The 18280-nt window shown below is 47.3% G+C and overlaps 1 protein-coding gene across 7 annotated transcripts in view; it reads right to left on the bottom strand.

The window, feature by feature from the left end:
- Nucleotides 1-18280, bottom strand: part of zranb3 (zinc finger, RAN-binding domain containing 3) — a 295756-nt gene that overhangs the window by 10544 nt on the left and 266932 nt on the right. For all 7 annotated transcript variants that reach the window (XM_072472336.1, XM_072472330.1, XM_072472319.1 and 4 more), the window contains one exon: nt 11460-11591. In XM_072472336.1, the coding sequence (XP_072328437.1) occupies nt 11460-11591 (132 nt within the window). The remainder of the gene's footprint in view (nt 1-11459; nt 11592-18280) is intronic.

The raw sequence follows: 18280 nt of genomic DNA, 5'->3' as shown, positions 1-18280 counted from the left end.
TCTCTAAATGATTTGGAGGAAAATGTAACTGGTCTGATTAGTAAGTTTGCAGACGACACAAAGGTTGGTGGAATTGCGGATACGATGAGGACTGTCAGAGGATACAGCAGGATTTAGATTGTTTGGAGACTTGGGCGGAGAGATGGCAGATGGAGTTTAATCCGGACAAATGTGAGGTAATGCATTTTGGAAGGTCTAATGAAGGTAGGGAATATACAGTGAATGGTAGAACCCTCAAGAGTATTGAAAGTCAGAGATCTAGGTGTACAGATGCACAGGTCACTGAAAGGGGCAACACAGGTGGAGAAGGTAGTCAAGAAGGCATACGGCATGCTTGCCTTCATTGGCCGGGGCATTGAGTATAAGAATTGGCAAGTCATGTTGCAGCTGTATAGAACCTTAGTTAGGCCACACTTGGAGTATAGTGTTCAATTCTGGTCGCCACACTACCAGAAGGATGTGGAGGCTTTAGAGAGGGTGCAGAAGAGATTTACCAGAATGTTGCCTGGTATGGAGGGAATTAGCTATGAGGAGCGGTTGAATAAACTCGGTTTGTTCTCACTGGAACGACGGAGGTTGAGGGGCGACCTGATAGAGGTCTACAAAATTATGAGGGGCATAGACAGAGTGGGTAGTCAGAGGCTTTTCCCCAGGGTAGAGGGGTCAATTACTAGGGGGCATAGGTTTATTGTGCCAGGGGCAAGGTTTAAAGTAGATGTACGAGGCAAGTTTTTTTTACACAGAGGGTAGTGGGTGCCTGGAACTCGTTGCCGGAGGAGGTGGTGGAAGCAGGGACGATAGTGACATTTAAGGGGCATCTTGACAAATACATGAATAGGATGGGAATAGAGGGATATGGACCCAGGAAGTGTAGAAGATTGTAGTTTAGTCGGGCAGCATGGTCGGCACGAGCTTGGAGGGCCGAAGGGCCTGTTCCTGTGCTGTACTTTTCTTTGTTCTTTGTTTAAACCTATGTCCACTGCTGACTGACCCCTCCACCCTTGGAAAGAGTTGTAGTCACTTAAATTGGCCAACTCCCGATTCAAAATGGCGAACGGCAAAGGCTGATGGGAAAGTCAGCCAACAAGACAAAAACCAGCAGCTGCAGGTTTGCTGTGTATTTACCTCTGCAAAAACCAGACAACATCGATACCAGCGACCATCAGCATCACAATGCAACAGCCATCTGCATACTGATGAGCAATTCCCGGGAACAATAAGTAACATTTTGGACACACAAAGCAAAGCAAGACTCCTCGGCGCCAGCAGGAGCCAAAACAAAGGAGGTGAACGAGCACCTCAAGACCGCCCATCGATCAGGGAACCGCTACAGTATTGGGGAAAATCGAACCAAGCGATTGGGACAAAGTACAATCACTTGAGATCAGGTCCAGGGTCCGCCCCGAAAGGCGGGAAGCTGCTGGGGACTATAAGAGTCGAGCCCTAAGTTCAAATTTCTCGCTCTTCACTCTTCAGCAGCTCTCTCTCTCTCTTCACCACTCTCTTCTTCCTGCCCGGGTCACCCAGCAAAAGGAACCAACATTGACCATGACCGGCGCAGTGACTCCAGTGATCATCAAAATCGTAAGTCTTATTTCAATGCTCGCTACGAGATAGGCGCTCCTAGCTACCAATCCGTACCAACTTCGAAACCCACAGACTCAGAACCCGAACGAAATGCCATTTGTTCCCCTGACCTGGTGGGCCAGTTCAAAGTTAAGTATAGGCCTGTTAGTTGTAGAAGTAGCTTAGACGTAGAATTTGTGCATGAGAAGTGATTACTGTGTATAATAAATGTGCTTTGATTTAACTCTTACTAATCGGTGTATTGGATTATTGATCATTACTCGGACTTGAACCTCGTGGCGGTATCATAAAGGTACCTGGCGACTCGAGAGCAAAGGTAATAAAACAGAGCAATTGAACCAAGGAGAAAATCAGCAACAGAGTGCCTGCCCATCCACTCTATCCATGCCCCTCATAATCTTGTAGACCTCTATCAGGTCACCCCTCAACCTCTGTCATACTAATGAAAACAATCCGAGTCTATTCAGCCTCTCCGCAGAGCTAACACCCTCCAGACCAGGCAGCATTCTGGAAAACCTCCTCTGCACCCTCTCCAAAGCCTCCACATCCTTTTGGTAGTGTGGCGACCAGAATTGTACACACTGTTCCAAGTGCGGCCTTACCAAGGTTCTAACAACTGTAGCATGACTTGCCAGTCTTTAACTCGAAGCCCTGTCCCTGTGCTAGGGCCTTCATTTGTATCTCCTGCGTGGGATGCAAATGAGTTTGCTGCCAGCCTCCAGAGGTCTTCCCACTACGCCATGGAGGACAGCTGAGGAAGATCACACAGGAAATCTATGGCGGTGCAAAATAGTTAGGCCTCCTGCCGAATTATCCCCCTGCCTTTGAAAGCAGACCAAGGCAGGCCAGCAGCACAGTTTAATTCCCGTACCAGCCTCCCCGAACAAGCGCCAGAATGTGGCGACTAGGGGCTTTTCACGGTAACTTTATTTGAAGCCTCCTTGTGACAATATGCGATTTTCATTTCATTTCATTGAACCAGCCGGTGGGGGCATGGGAGAATTCTGCCCACAGTTCTTAATTAAGTAGGGATGAACATCAAATATTGCCTTGTAAATGCTTTCCGCATCCCAAAAATGAATAAAGTCAATGTTTCATCTAAATGTAGGCTCTGAGTTTTCAAATACAAATTCTCTATTTTAGCCATATTCATTGTATATAATCTAGGTCCACATTGGAACCTTCGTTGTGTTTATTAGAAATAACAGGCAAAGAAATTGAATATGTCGCAAACAACTCCATGAGGCAGTTTTCACATCCTGCACCAGTTTTAATTATTTTACAAGTCATACTGTGAACTAAGTTCTTTTTAAAACAGTGAAAGAAAATTAAAATCATATTTCAAGTTTACTAAATTCTCTTCATTACAAAGAAATGGCTACTTAGAAGAGTGTTATCAGAGTATATTAACAAAATCCTTTCTACCAAGTAGCTTCATTCTAAACTGAAAAATGAAATGAAAATCGCTTATTGTCACAAGTAGGCTTCAAATGAAGTTCCTGTGAAAAGCCCCTAGTTGCCACATTCCGGCGCCTGTTCGGGGAGGCTGGTACGGGAATTGAACCGTGCTGCCGGCCTGGCCTGCCTTGGCCTGCTTTAAAAGCCAGCGATTTAGCCCAGTGTGCTAAACCAGCCCCAGAGACCTGCGCCTCTGTGGACTTAATGTCATAAATCAGATCAATTAGGAGGATTTGGAAATCCTGACTATTTTTTTTAAAATATTTTATTGAAAATTTTTGGCCAACCATCACAGTACATTGTGTATCCTTTACACAGTAATATCACAATATAAATAACCATGGCCAGTTTTATAAACAATAAATAAATAATATATAAACAAAAACAAAACTAAATGGCAACTGCCTTGTCCCAGATAAATATTCTCCAAAAATATGTTTTAACCGTCCAATATACAATTATCTATAACAACAACCTATACATATTATACTTATATATTATCATCCCTGAGAATCCCTCTGGTTCCTCCCCCCCCCCCCCCCCCTCTCTCTCTTTCTCTTCCCCCCCCCCGGGCCGGGTTGCTGCTGCTGTCTTCTTCTTTTCCATTCCCTCTATCTTTCTGTGAGGTATTCGACGAACGGTTGCCACCGCCTGCTGAACCCTTGAGCCGATCCCCTTAGGACGAACTTAATCCGTTCCAGCTTTATAAACCCTGCCATGTCATTTATCCAGGTCTCCACACCCGGGGGCTTGGCTTCCTTCCACATCAACAGTATCCTGCGCCGGGCTACTAGGGATGCAAAGGCCAAAACATCAGCCTCTTTTGCCTCCTGCACTCCCGGCTCTTCTGCAACCCCGAATATAGCCAACCCCCAGCTTGGTTCGACCTGGACCCCCACCACCTTCGAAAGCACCTTTGTCACCCCCACCAAAAACCCCTGTAGTGCCGGACATGACCAGAACATGTGGGTGTGATTCGCTGGGCTTCTCGAGCATCTCGCACACCTATCCTCTACTCCAAAAAATTTACTGAGCCGTGCTCCAGTCATATGCGCCCTGTGTAACACCTCAAATTGTATCAGGCTTAGCCTGGCACACGAGGACGATGAGTTTACCCGACTTAGGGCATCAGCCCACAGCCCCTCCTCAATCTCCTCCCCCAGCTCTTCTTCCCACTTCCCTTTCAGCTCATCTACCATAATCTCCCCCTCGTCCCTCATTTCCCTATATATGTCTGATACCTTACCGTCCCCCACCCATGTCTTTGAGATCACTCTGTCCTGCACCTCCTGCGTCGGGGGCTGCGGGATTTCCCTCACCTGTTGCCTCGCAAAAGCCCTCAGTTGCATATACCGGAATGCATTCCCTTGGGGCAACCCATATTTTTCGGTCAGCGCTCCCAGACTTGCAAACGTCCCATCTACAAACAGATCTCTCAATTGTGTTATTCCTGCTCTTTGCCATGTTCCAAATCCCCCATCCATTCTCCCCGGAGCAAACCTATGGTTATTTCTTATCGGGGACCACACCGAGGCTCCCGTCTTTCCCCTATGCCGTCTCCACTGCCCCCAAATTTTCAGAGGAGCCACCACCACCGGGCTTGTGGTGTATTTCTTCGGTGAGAACGGCAACGGCGCCGTCACCATAGCTTGTAGGCTAGTCCCCCTGCAGGACGCCCTCTCCAATCTCTTCTCCCATCCACTTACATACCATTGAGATATTGGCGGCCCAGTAGTACTCACTTAGGCTCGGTAGTGCCAGCCCCCCACTATCCCTACTACGCTGCAAAAATCCCTTCCTCACTCTCGGGGTCTTCCCGGCCCACACAAAACTCATGATACTCTTCTCAATCCTTTTGAAAAAAGCCTTCGTGATCACCACCGGGAGGCACTGAAACACAAAGAGGAATCTCGGGAGGACCACCATTTTAACCGCCTGCACCCTCCCTGCCAGTGACAGGGATACCATGTCCCATCTCTTGAAGTCCTCCTCCATCTGTTCCACCAACCGCGTTAAATTTAACCTATGCAATGTACCCCAATTCTTGGCTATCTGGATCCCCAAGTAGCGAAAGTCCCTTAGAACATAGAACATAGAACAATACAGCGCAGTACAGGCCCTTCGGCCCACGATGTTGCACCGAAACAAAAGCCATCTAACCTACACTATGCCATTATCATCCATATGTTCATCCAATAAACTTTTAAATGCCCTCAATGTTGGCGAGTTCACTACTGCAGCAGGTAGGGCATTCCACGGCCTCACTACTCTTTGCGTAAAGAACCTACCTCTGACCTCTGTCCTATATCTATTACCCCTCAGTTTAAAGTTATGTCCCCTCGTGCCAGCTATATCCATCCGCGGGAGAAGGCTCTCACTGTCCACCCTATCCAACCCCCTGATCATTTTGTATGCCTCTATTAAGTCTCCTCTTAACCTTCTTCTCTCCAACGAAAACAACCTCAAGTCCATCAGCCTTTCCTCATATGATTTTCCCTCCATACCAGACAACATCCTGGTAAATCTCCTCTGCACCCGCTCCAAAGCCTCCACGTCCTTCCTATAATGCGGTGACCAGAACTGTACGCAATACTCCAAATGCGGCCGTACCAGAGTTCTGTACAGCTGCAACATGACCTCCCGACTCCGGAACTCAATCCCTCTACCAATAAAGGCCAACACTCCATAGGCCTTCTTCACAACCCTATCAACCTGGGTGGCAACTTTCAGGGATCTATGTACATGGACACCTAGATCCCTCTGCTCATCCACACTTTCAAGAACTTTACCATTAGCCAAATATTCTGCATTCCTGTTATTCCTTCCAAAGTGAATCACCTCACACTTCTCTACATTAAACTCCATTTGCCACCTCTCAGCCCAGCTCTGCAGCTTATCTATATCCCTCTGTAACCTGCTACATCCTTCCACACTATCGACAACACCACCGACTTTAGTATCGTCTGCAAATTTACTCACCCACCCTTCTGCGCCTTCCTCTAGGTCAGTGATAAAAATGACAAACAGCAACGGCCCCAGAACAGATCCTTGTGGTACTCCACTTGTGACTGTACTCCATTCTGAACATTTCCCATCAACCACCACCCTCTGTCTTCTTTCAGCTAGCCAATTTCTGATCCACATCTCTAAATCACCCTCAATCCCCAGCCTCCGTATTTTCTGCAATAGCCTACCGTGGGGAACCTTATCAAACGCTTTGCTGAAATCCATATACACCACATCAACTGCTCTACCCTCGTCTACCTGTTCAGTCACCTTCTCGAAGAACTCAATAAGGTTTGTGAGGCATGACCTACCCTTCACAAAGCCATGCTGACTATCCCTGATCATATTATTCCTATCTAGATGATTATAAATCTTGTCTCTTATAATCCCCTCCAAGACTTTACCCACTACAGACGTGAGGCTCACCGGTCTATAGTTGCCGGGGTTGTCTCTGCTCCCCTTTTTGAACAAAGGGACCACATTTGCTGTCCTCCAGTCCTCTGGCACTATTCCTGTAGCCAATGATGACATAAAAATCAAAGCCAAAGGTCCAGCAATCTCTTCCCTGGCCTCCCAGAGAATCCTAGGATAAATCCCATCAGGTCCCGGGGACTTATCTATTTTAAGCCTGTCCAGAATTGCCAACACCTCTTCCCTACGTACCTCAATGCCATCTATTCTGTTAGCCTGGGGCTCAGCATTCTCCTCCACAACATTATCTTTTTCCTGAGTGAATACTGACGAAAAATATTCATTTAGTATCTCGCCTATCTCTTCAGACTCCACACACAATTTCCCATCCCTGTCCTTGACTGGTCCTACTCTTTCCCTAGTCATTCGCTTATTCCTGACATACCTATAGAAAGCTTTTGGGTTTTCCTTGATCCTTCCTGCCAAATACTTCTCATGTCCCCTCCTTGCTCGTCTTAGCTCTCTCTTTAGATCCTTCCTCGCTACCTTGTAACTCTCCATCGCCCCAACCGAAACTTCACACCTCATCTTCACATAGGCCTCCTTCTTCCTCTTAACAAGAGATTCCACTTCCTTGGTAAACCACGGTTCCCTCGCTCGACGCCTTCCTCCCTGCCTGACCGGTACATACTTATCAAGAACACGCAATAGCTGATCCTTGAACAAGCCCCACTTATCCAGTGTGCCCAACACTTGCAGCCTACTTCTCCACCTTATCCCCCCAAGTCACGTCTAATGGCATCATAATTGCCCTTCCCCCAGCTATAACTCTTGCCCTGCGGTGTATACTTATCCCTTTCCATCATTAACGTAAACGTCACCGAATTGTGGTCACTGTCCCCAAAGTGCTCTCCTACCTCCAAATCCAACACCTGGCCTGGTTCATTACCCAAAACCAAATCCAACGTGGCCTCGCCTCTTGTTGGCCTGTCAACATATTGTTTCAGGAAACCCTCCTGCACACACTGTACAAAAAACGACCCATCTATTGTACTCGAACTATATCTTTTCCAGTCAATATTTGGAAAGTTAAAGTCTCCCATAATAACTACCCTGTTACTTTCGCTCTTATCCAGAATCATGTTCGCCATCCTTTCCTCTACATCCCTAGAACTATTAGGAGGCCTATAAAAAACTCCCAACAGGGTGACCTCTCCTTTCCTGTTTCTAACTTCAGCCCATACTACCTCGGAAGAAGAGTCCCCATCTAGCATCCTCTCCGCCACCGTAATACTGCTCTTGACTAGCAGCGCCACACCTCCTCCTCTTTTGCCTCCTTCTCTGAGCTTACTAAAACACCTAAACCCCGGAACCTGCAACATCCATCCCTGTCCCTGCTCTATCCATGTCTCCGAAATGGCCACAACATCGAAGTCCCAGGTACCAACCCATGCTGCCAGCTCCCCTACCTTGTTTCGTATACTCCTGGCATTGAAGTAGACACACTTCAAACCACCTACCTGAACACTGGCCCCCTCCTGCGACGTCAAATCTGTGCTCCTGACCTCTATACTCTCATTCTCCCTTACCCTAAAACTACAATCCAGGTTCCCATGCCCCTGCTGCATTAGTTTAAACCCCCCCCATGTGTTTAAACCATTTGTTACCTTCCTCAGCGGTAAGTCCTCTATTTCTCTGCTCTGCTCCCCTAGATGCACCACAAACAGCTCACTTTTCCCCATGTTCAGCTTATATCCTGAAAATTCTCCAAACTCCCCAAGTATCCGCATTATCTCTGGCATCCCCTCCGCCGGGTCCGCCACATACACCAATAAATCGTCCGCGTAAAGAGATACCTGGTGTTCCTCTCCTCCACTTCCTGGAACCCCTCAATGCTATTGCCAGGGGCTCAATCGCCAGTGCAAACAATAATGGGGACATCCCTGCCTCATCCCTCTATGGAGCCGAAAATACGCAGACCCCCGTCCATTCGCGACCATGCTCGCCATCGGGGCCCTATACAGCAGCTGTACCCATCTAATATACTCATCTCCAAAGCCAAATCTCCTCAACACCTCCCACAAATAATCCCACTCCACTCTAACAAATGCTTTCTCGGCATCCATCGCCACCACTATCTCCGCTTCCCCCTCTGGTGGGGGCATCATCATTACCCCTAGCAGCCTCCGTATATTCGTATTCAGGAAATCCTGACTATTGAAGGTGACATCCTATACAGATATTAAACTGGGATCCCAATGAGAGTAATTAAAAAGTGGTATAATAGAACAGCTCCTAATTCTCTTCCAAAATGTTGATGCCAATTTTCCCAATTTTTTTTGAGGGTGCTTACAAAGGAAATATCTCACTATGCCATCTTGGGTAACTGTGTTCACGTTTGAATTTGAGAATTACAAAAAAAAATTTTGATTTAGAGATCCGTTAGGGAAATTAAAATTATTACTTAGGGTTGAGATTTCCTGTGGCGTTGTGGACTGGAATGAGGGAAGGGGTAGTTGCAATCTGCAAATTACACCTGAAATTTTGCAATTAAACTGTGCCTATTTGCACAGAAATTTCCTGCCAATCTCGTTAGCATTTGCCATGACACAAATATGGACGTCAACAATTGAAAATCTCAGCGCCACTCCCGACGGCCCCGGGGAGATACTCAGGGAGTCGGTAGTAATAGCTTTGTTGAGAATTTGGAGGCAGTTTCGACAGCACTTCGGGTTGGGGGCAGGATCAAGGGAAATGCCGATTCGGGGGAACCATAGATTTGAGCCAGGGAAGTGGGATGGAAACTTTCGGAGATGGGAGGAGAAAGAAATTAGGATACTAAAAGATTTGTTTCTTGGAGGTCGTTTTGTGGGATTGAAGGAGCTGGGAGCGAAGTATGGGCTGGAGCAGGGGGAAATATTTAGATACATGCAGGTTCGAGACTTTGCCAGAAAGGACATACAGAGCTTCCCAGTAGAGCCGGCTTCCACATTGCTGGAGGAGGTGCTGATGAAAGGGGGATTGGATAAGGTGTAGTATCAGCGGTTTACGGAGATATTTTGGAGGAGGAGAAGGCGCCGCTTGAAGGGATAAAGGCAAAGTGGTAGGAAGAGTTGGGAGAGGGTATGGAGGAGGGGTTCTAGTGTGAGGTGCTCCGGAGGGGGAACGCCTCCACCTCATGTGCGAGGTTGGCGCTGATACAGCTGATGATGGTGTATGGAGCGCACCTTACAAGGGCGAGGATGAGCCGGCTCTTTGAGGGAGTAGAAGATGTATGTGAACGTTGCGGGGGGGGGGGGTGCAAACCACGTTCATATGTTTTGGTCCTGTCTAAAGCTGGAGGATTACTGGAAGGAGATGTTTCGGGTAATCTCTAAAGTGGTGCACGTGAAACTGGACCCGGGCCCTCGGGAGGCCATATTCAGGGTGTCGAACCAGCCGGGGTTGGAAATGGGCGCGGAGGCAGATGTTGTAGCCTTCGCCTCGTTGATCGCCCGAAGACGGATCCTGTTAGGATGGAGATCAACCTCTGCACCCTGTGCCCTGGCGGGGGGACCTGCTGGAATTCTTGACACTTGAAAAGGTCAAATTTGAACTGAGGGAAAGGATGGAGGGGTTCTACAATTCATGGGCGTTATTCATTATGCACTTTCAAGAATTGGATCACATCGAACATTGGGGGGGGGAGAAGAGGCTGGGAGGGTTGGGGGGGGGGGGGGGGGGGGGAGAGAGGGACTGTATGTGTTAATGGTGACTATGGGTGATTCCTGATTTCTTTTTGTCATTTGTTTATGTTAACAAGCGGGCTAATGTCTGGGGTATGGTGGGAGGATGGGATCGTCATTATTGATATGGGGATTGACATTACATTTGTTACTGATTATTGTTTATTCTTGGGTGTAAATTTGGGAGAAAATGTGAATATTTGAGAGAATAAAAAATATTTTTAAAAAACCAATTCAAAATCTGTGAGAACAATCAGGGACCAGGGAAAATGCTGAACTCGCACCACAAAATAGGAAAATTAAAGTTTGAAACAATACATCTCTCATGCACATTAGCACTCCGGTAGTTACTAGTTTTCACAAGTTTTATGGGCACATGGAAAGGGGAACTTTAAATGTTAGTTACATCAACTGTAAACCTTGAACTGTAAAGTAGCCAGTGCATTTTCCACACCCCACCTGTCCCCAAAATTACACACAAAGCAGAAACCTATCCAAGTGAAAAGCTATGGATATTTTGTATTTTGGAAACTTACCCCATGTTTAAAGACATGTGATTGTGTAAGAATTTAAATTTTTATTATTTATTCGGATCTCACAAAAACACATTCACAGAAATGGGACTTGCAAGTCTCAGTGAGGATAAATTTTTTTAAACTCTCAAAATGCCCAATAAATCAGCAGAAGAATGACTATTTCTCGCTGCACCTAAGACTTTGAACTCAATTTTGCCCATTTCAACCAGTGTTGTTGCAGGAAATTGGCCTGTGCAGCTCTTTAATGTTGGGAGGAGGGGGTGGGGGGAGAACCAGTACAGTCTGTTACCTAAATTATATAGCATGAGCAGGACAGTTAGCTCTTCTGTCCGAGGAGAAGCTAAATCTTTTGAACAGTCTGCAACAGGATCATTGCTGCCATCTGATATTTATTATTTTTATTAAGTTTCTTATGGTACCCAGTGGATAGAAATAGCAAATGTTGAACTTTGGGTGCAGCATGGTACTGGAAGCATATGACTTATATTGCACTCTCATGGTGATATTAAGTGCAAGACCTCAAAGCCAGCCCAAGTTAATAAGACTGATTTTTACAGATTAGGTGACACGAGTACTGCACCTTACTCTTTGACTGATTCACCTAAGTCTTTAGTTTTCCCATCAATCATGAGAGATGCAGAAAAACAGGAGCAGCCAGATAATTTAAAAAATACCATTGTGGGAAAAGAATGACGTCTTTTCAACCATTAGATTATAGTCATACCAGTTTACTAACCTTCTTGTGACAGACAGTACAGAGCGTCTGTAGGTTCTCAAAGGAGCACTGTCCTCCACCACCGTACACTGGTCTTATGTGGTCCACTTGCCAGAACTGCCCCTCCGTTGGATTCAAAATAATTTCATTCAACTGAAACCAACAGAACATTTTTTTAAAATGTCAGATTTAAGATAGAATTTTAATGGTGCGATCACAAATTATTGAAGAATCAATTGACAAATTGCAAATAAAGCTAAGCGAGAGGGAAAGAACGCAATAAAATGCAAAATTACTTTAGATGAGATTGTGGTGTGGAAATTTTCATTGGTTCCCGTACAAAACATGACCACAGAAACGGGATCATGATTTGGGTGTAAGCTACTTGGAGACGGTGTTTTTTTTTTTAAATCAGAAAGAAAATACATAACTTGTAAATTATATCGTGCCTTTAAATTCAGATCAGCCATTATCTTACTGACTGGCGGAGGAGGCTCGAGTGGCCCAATTTCCTGCTCCTGGTCAGAATTCATATGTTCGTTTGCACTTTTAATATAACCGAATGCCCCAAAAATGCTTCACAGGAAATAACATTTTGTTGTAAAACAAAATTTGGCACCAATCCATGTAAATAAATACGGAGACGGTTGACCAAAAGCTTAGACAAAGAGATAGGGTTTAAAGGAAGAATAAGAGTTGGAGAGGCAGAGAGGTTGAGAGAAGGAATTGCAGAACTTGGGACCTGAGCAGCTGCAGCTATGGCCACCGATGGCAGAGTGATTAAAATCTGGGCACTCGGGAAGCCAGAATTTGAGCAACACATGTTGGAGGGTTGTGGGGCTGAGGAGCTTACAGAGAGAGGGAATGGCAAATTCATGAAGGGATTTGAAGACAAGGGTGAGAATTTCAAATTTGAGGTGTTGCTTAATCGAGGGCCAATGCAGGTCAGAAAGCACAGAAGTGATGGATGATTGGGACTTGGTGCGATAAAGACAAAGGTCAGAGAGAGGGATTGATATGGTGGTTAAGGAATAGAGTTTGTGATGGGAACTGAAGACACTGCTTTTGGTTTTTCCAATATTTAAATGAAGGCAACTCCTACTCGCCCAGTACCAGATGTAAAAAAAGTCTAATAGTTTTGAGACAGAGAAAGATTCAAGGGGTCAATGGTGAGTTGGAGCTGGGTGTCGTCAGCGCGCATGTGAAAACTGATTTAACGCATTCAGATGATGTCGCTGACAGGTAGCAAGTATATGGGCCTCAGCTATTTACAATCTAGAGTAATCACTTAGATGAAGAGCAGAGGGTAATGTATCTAAGTTTGCTGATGATATAAAGCTGGCAGGAATGCAATTTGTGAAGAGGGCACAAATGTACTATAGATAGGTTAAGCGAGTTGGCAATAAGATGACAGGTGAAGTATAATGTGGGTAAGTGAGAGGTCTTAAGAGTAAAATAGCAGAATTTGTTTTGGAAGGAGTGAAATCTGTGTATGTTGAGGCTCAGAGGGACTTGGCTGTGCAAGTCAGCATGAATGTTAGCATGAAAGTACAGCAAGCAATTAATAATAATAATCGGACTTCCGGGTGCGGCGATGACCAGCTGAGTCGCACGTTTCGGCAGCTCCCGGTGTAACGGACTTTTGGGCTCTTAATAAGAGCCCCAACGGCAATTTTAACGGCTAAAAGTACTGTGCGGTGAACCAGAAGGGAATCCCCCCTGGATACGGATGGAAAAAGGAGAGGAAGGTGGCCGGATTGCGGTGGATCCTTTAGAGCAGCGGCAAGGAAGGCAAGCAAAAACCAAGATGGCGTCGGAAGGTGGCAGTTTAATATGGGGCCCTGAACAACACGAGTTTTTGAAACGCTGCGTGGAAGAACTCAAAAAGGAAATGGAGAAGGAGCTGTTGGCCCCGATATTACAGGCGATCGAAGGGCTAAAGGAGGAGCAAAAGACCCAGGAGCGGGAGCTTCGGGTCGTGAAGGCAAAGGCTGCCGAGAATGAGGACGACATACAGGGCCTGGTGGTGAAGACGGAGATGCACGAGGCACACCATAAACGATGTGTGGAAAGGCTGGAGGCGCTGGAGAACAACGCGAGGAGGAACAACCTAAGGATTCTTGGCCTTCCTGAAGGTGCGGAGGGAGCAGACGTCAGGGCATATGTGAGCACGATGCTGCACTCGTTAATGGGAGTGGAGGCCCCGGCGGGTCCGCTGGAGGTGGAGGGAGCATACCGAGTGATTGCGCGAGGACCGAGAGCAGGAGAAATTCCTAGAGCCATAGTGGTGAGATTCCTCCGTTTTAAGGACAAAGAGATGGTCCTTAGATGGGCAAAGAAAACTCGGAGCAGTAAGTGGGTGAACGCGGTGATCCGCGTATACCAAGACTGGAGTGCGGAGGTGGCGAGAAGGAGGGCGAGCTTTAATCGGGCCAAGGCGGTGCTTCACAAAAAGATGATAAAATTCGGAATGCTGCAACCGGCAAGACTGTGGGTCACATATCAAGGGAGGCACCACTACTTTGAGACGGCGGATGAGGCGTGGACTTTTATCGTGGAAGAAAAATTGGAATGAGCGGGTTATTAAAAAAAAGAACGTTTGAAACAAAGTGGTGGGGCGAGTATGGGGGGCGAAGAAGGGGGGAAAGAGGAGTTTTAGGTTATTAATCCTGCGATGTGGTAACTTTTCTCTCTTCCACAGGAGGTGGTGGGGGGAGGAAAGGAGGTGGAAGAGATGGGGCGTTGGCCATTGGGGGCGGGGCCAAGGGGGAAGCGCGGGCTCGGTTCCCGCGCTATGATAATCATGGCGGGAATAGGGAAGCAGGAAGGAGGGGGCATCGCACGGTGCGAGCCAAGGTCACGGGGGGAAGCCGAGGTCGGCCAGAGTTTGCTGACTTCTGGGAGCAACATGGGGGGGCGTAACTACGCTAGTGGGGGATCTAGCGGGGGGGGGGGGGGGGGTGGGAGGGGGGAATTATTGGGCTGCTGCTGCTGGGGAGAGGGGGGAGCTGGTATGGGGTGGGATGGGCGGGGGGGGCACCGCCTGGGGGGGACACAGCTGCGTGGGAAGCGGGTGAGGAGCTGGAAAAAGGGGATGGCTAATCGACAAGGGGGGGGGGGGGTAAAAAGCCCCCCAACCCGGCTGATCACGTGGAACGTGAGAGGGCTGAATGGGCCGATAAAGAGGGCACGGGTACTCGCACACCTTAAGAAACTTAAGGCAGACGTGGTTATGTTACAGGAAACGCATTTGAAACTGATAGACCAGGTGAGACTACGCAAAGGTTGGGTGGGGCAGGTGTTCCATTCGGGGCTAGATGCGAAAAACAGGGGGGTGGCTATATTAGTGGGGAAGCGGGTAATGTTTGAGGAAAAGACTATAGTGGCGGATAGCGGGGGCAGATACGTGATGGTGAGTGGCAAACTACAGGGGGAGACGGTGGTTTTGGTAAACGTATATGCCCCGAACTGGGATGATGCCAATTTTATGAGGCGTATGCTAGGACACATCCCGGACCTAGAGGTGGGAAAGTTGGTAATGGGGGGAGATTTCAATACGGTGTTGGAACCAGGGCTGGACAGTTCGAGGTCCAGGACTGGAAGGAGGCCGGCAGCAGCCAAGGTGCTTAAAGATTTTATGGAGCAGATGGGAGGAGTAGACCCGTGGAGATTTAGCAGACCTAGGAGTAAGGAGTTTTCGTTTTTCTCCTATGTCCACAAAGTCTATTCGCGAATAGACTTTTTTGTTTTGGGAAGGGCGTTGATCCCGAAGGTGAGGGGAACGGAGTATACGGCTATAGCCATTTCGGATCACGCTCCACATTGGGTGGACTTAGAGATAGGGGAGGAAACAGAAGGGCGCCCACCCTGGAGAATGGACATGGGACTAATGGCAGATGAGGGGGTGTGTCTAAGGGTGAGGGGGTGCATTGAAAAGTACTTGGAACTCAATGACAATGGGGAGGTCCAGGTGGGAGTGGTCTGGGAGGCGCTGAAGGCAGTGGTTAGAGGGGAGCTGATATCAATAAGGGCACATAAAGGAAAGCAGGAGAGTAGGGAACGGGAGCGGTTGCTGCAAGAACTTCTGAGGGTGGACAGGCAATATGCGGAGGCACCGGAGGAGGGACTGTACAGGGAAAGGCAAAGGCTACACGTAGAATTTGACTTGCTGACAACGGGTACTGCAGAGGCACAGTGGAGGAAGGCACAGGGTGTACAGTACGAATATGGGGAGAAGGCGAGCAGGTTGCTGGCCCACCAATTGAGGAAAAGGGGAGCAGCAAGGGCAATAGGGGGAGTGAGGGATGAGGAAGGAGAGATGGAGCGGGGAGCGGAGAGAGTGAATGGAGTGTTCAAGGCATTTTATAAAAAATTATACGAAGCTCAACCCCCGGATGGGAGGGAGAGAATGATGGGCTTTCTGGACCGGCTGTAATTTCCCAAGGTGGAGGAGCAGGAAAGGGTGGGACTGGGAGCACAGATTGAAATAGAGGAAGTAGTGAAAGGAATTAGGAGCATGCAGGCGGGGAAGGCTCCGGGACCGGATGGATTCCCAGTTGAATTTTACAGGAAATATGTGGACTTGCTCGCCCCGCTACTGATGAGGACCTTTAATGAGGCAAAGGAAAGGGGACAGCTGCCCCAGACTATGTCTGAGGCAACGATATCGCTTCTCCTAAAGAAGGAAAAGGACCTATTTAGACCTATTTCCCTCGCTAAGATTCTGGCCAAGGTAATGGCAATGAGGATAGAGGATTGTGTCCCGAGGGTGGTCCATGAGGACCAAACTGGGTTTGTGAAGGGGAGACAGCTGAATACGAATATACGGAGGCTGCTAGGGGTAATGATGATGCCCCCACCAGAGGGGGAAGCGGAGATAGTGGTGGCGATGGATGCCGAGAAAGCATTTGATAGAGTGGAGTGGGATTATTTGTGGGAGGTGCTGAGGAGATTTGGTTTTGGAGATGAGTATGTTGGATGGGTGCAGCTGTTGTATAGGGCCCCAGTGGCGAGTGTGGTCACGAATGGACGGGGATCTGCATACTTTTGGCTCCATAGAGGGACAAGGCAGGGATGCCCTCTGTCCCCATTACTGTTTGCACTAGCGATTGAGCCCCTGGCAATAGCATTGAGGGGTGCCAAGAAGTGGAGGGGAGTACTTAGAGGAGGAGAAGAACACCGGGTATCTCTGTATGCGGATGACTTGTTATATGTAGCGGACCCGGCGGAGGGGATGCCAGAGATAATGCGGACACTTCGGGAGTTTGGAGAATTCTCAGGATATAAACTGAACATGGGGAAAAGTGAGTTGTTTGTGGTGCATCCAGGGGAGCAGAGCAGAGAAATAGAGGACTTTCCGCTGAGGAAGGTAACGAGGGACTTTCGTTACTTGGGGATCCAGATAGCCAAGAATTGGGGTACATTGCATAGGTTAAATTTAACGCGATTGGTGGAACAAATGGAGGAGGACTTCAAGAGATGGGACATGGTATCCCTGTCACTGGCAGGGAGGGTGCAGGCAGTTAAAATGGTAGTCCTCCCGAGATTCCTCTTTGTGTTTCAGTGCCTCCCGGTGGTGATCACGAAGGCTTTTTTCAAAAGGATCGAAAAGAGTATCATGGGTTTTGTGTGGGCCGGGAAGACCCCGAGAGTGAGGAAGGGATTCTTACAGCGTAGTAGGGATAGGGGGGGGCTGGCACTACCGAGCCTAAGTGAGTACTACTGGGCCGCCAATATCTCAATGGTGAGTAAGTGGATGGGGGAAGAGGAGGGAGCGGCATGGAAGAGATTGGAGAGGGCGTCCTGTAGGGGGACTAGCCTACAAGCTATGGTGACGGCCCCATTGCCGTTCTCACCGAAGAAATACACCACAAGCCCGGTGGGCCTAGTGTTACTTGTTTATTAGCCCGAGTCTGAATGCTTTCTAGGTCTCGCAGCATATGGAAACTGATGCTTTAGTATCTGAGGTGTCGTAAACTGTATCGAACAACGTGTAATCATCAGCAAACATCCCCACTTCTGATGAGGAGCAGTATCCTAGGGATATTTTTTTCTTTCTCTAGCCCTAGGATGCCAAGGCTAATTGAATAACATTTTAGCCCATATCATTTTTCAAACAAATGGATAAATTATTCTACGGATCCTGCAAAATCTAAAATTCAAATGCAACTATTTTTTGAAATAATTTTTGTTCTATGTTTAAAATCTAGTGTTCAAGGCACAATTAAAGGAATGAAAGTGAAATTAGTTACCGTAATAACAATAATGGTGCAATGCAAGGATACAAATAACTTGAAAGAGTTGAATTACAAAGTATCAGCAATGGATGAATTAGATCATCAACTTGTATGTGTATACTACATTTAGGAAAGTAAAGCAAACCAAGGTGATTCATACGAGTGAGATGAACAAAAATGGGTAGCAAGCCGAAGAAGTTGACTTTATCAAGGAGATCAAAAGTTTAGTCAAAGGTTTAAAGGAGCTCCAAAGCGAGGCCATGGGGCTTTCAAGGTGATGAGAATGTTTTAAAAATTGAGGTTTTAATGGACCATGAGTCAATGTAGATCAGCAAACACAGGAGTGATGGGTAAATGAGACTAGGTGCAAGTTGTGAGCTCAAGTTCATGAAGGATGGAAGCTCGAAGGCCATCCAGTAGAGTGTGGGAGTAAATTGGTCCATGGCTAACAAAAGGCTGGATGAGCTACGGTTGATGAATCATGCACAACAATAGAGCCAATAGTACTTGGCATGCCCATGGTCTGAGTCAGTGGTTTTCGAGAGAGATAAAAGTTACTCATCTCATTGTGGTGAAAACCTTCTGATTTAACACTACGTTCAATCC

The sequence above is a fragment of the Scyliorhinus torazame genome, chromosome 2 (genome assembly GCF_047496885.1).
Source record: "Scyliorhinus torazame isolate Kashiwa2021f chromosome 2, sScyTor2.1, whole genome shotgun sequence".
Taxonomy (NCBI): Eukaryota; Metazoa; Chordata; class Chondrichthyes; order Carcharhiniformes; family Scyliorhinidae; genus Scyliorhinus; species Scyliorhinus torazame.
This window is presented reverse-complemented; position numbering and strand designations above follow the sequence as displayed.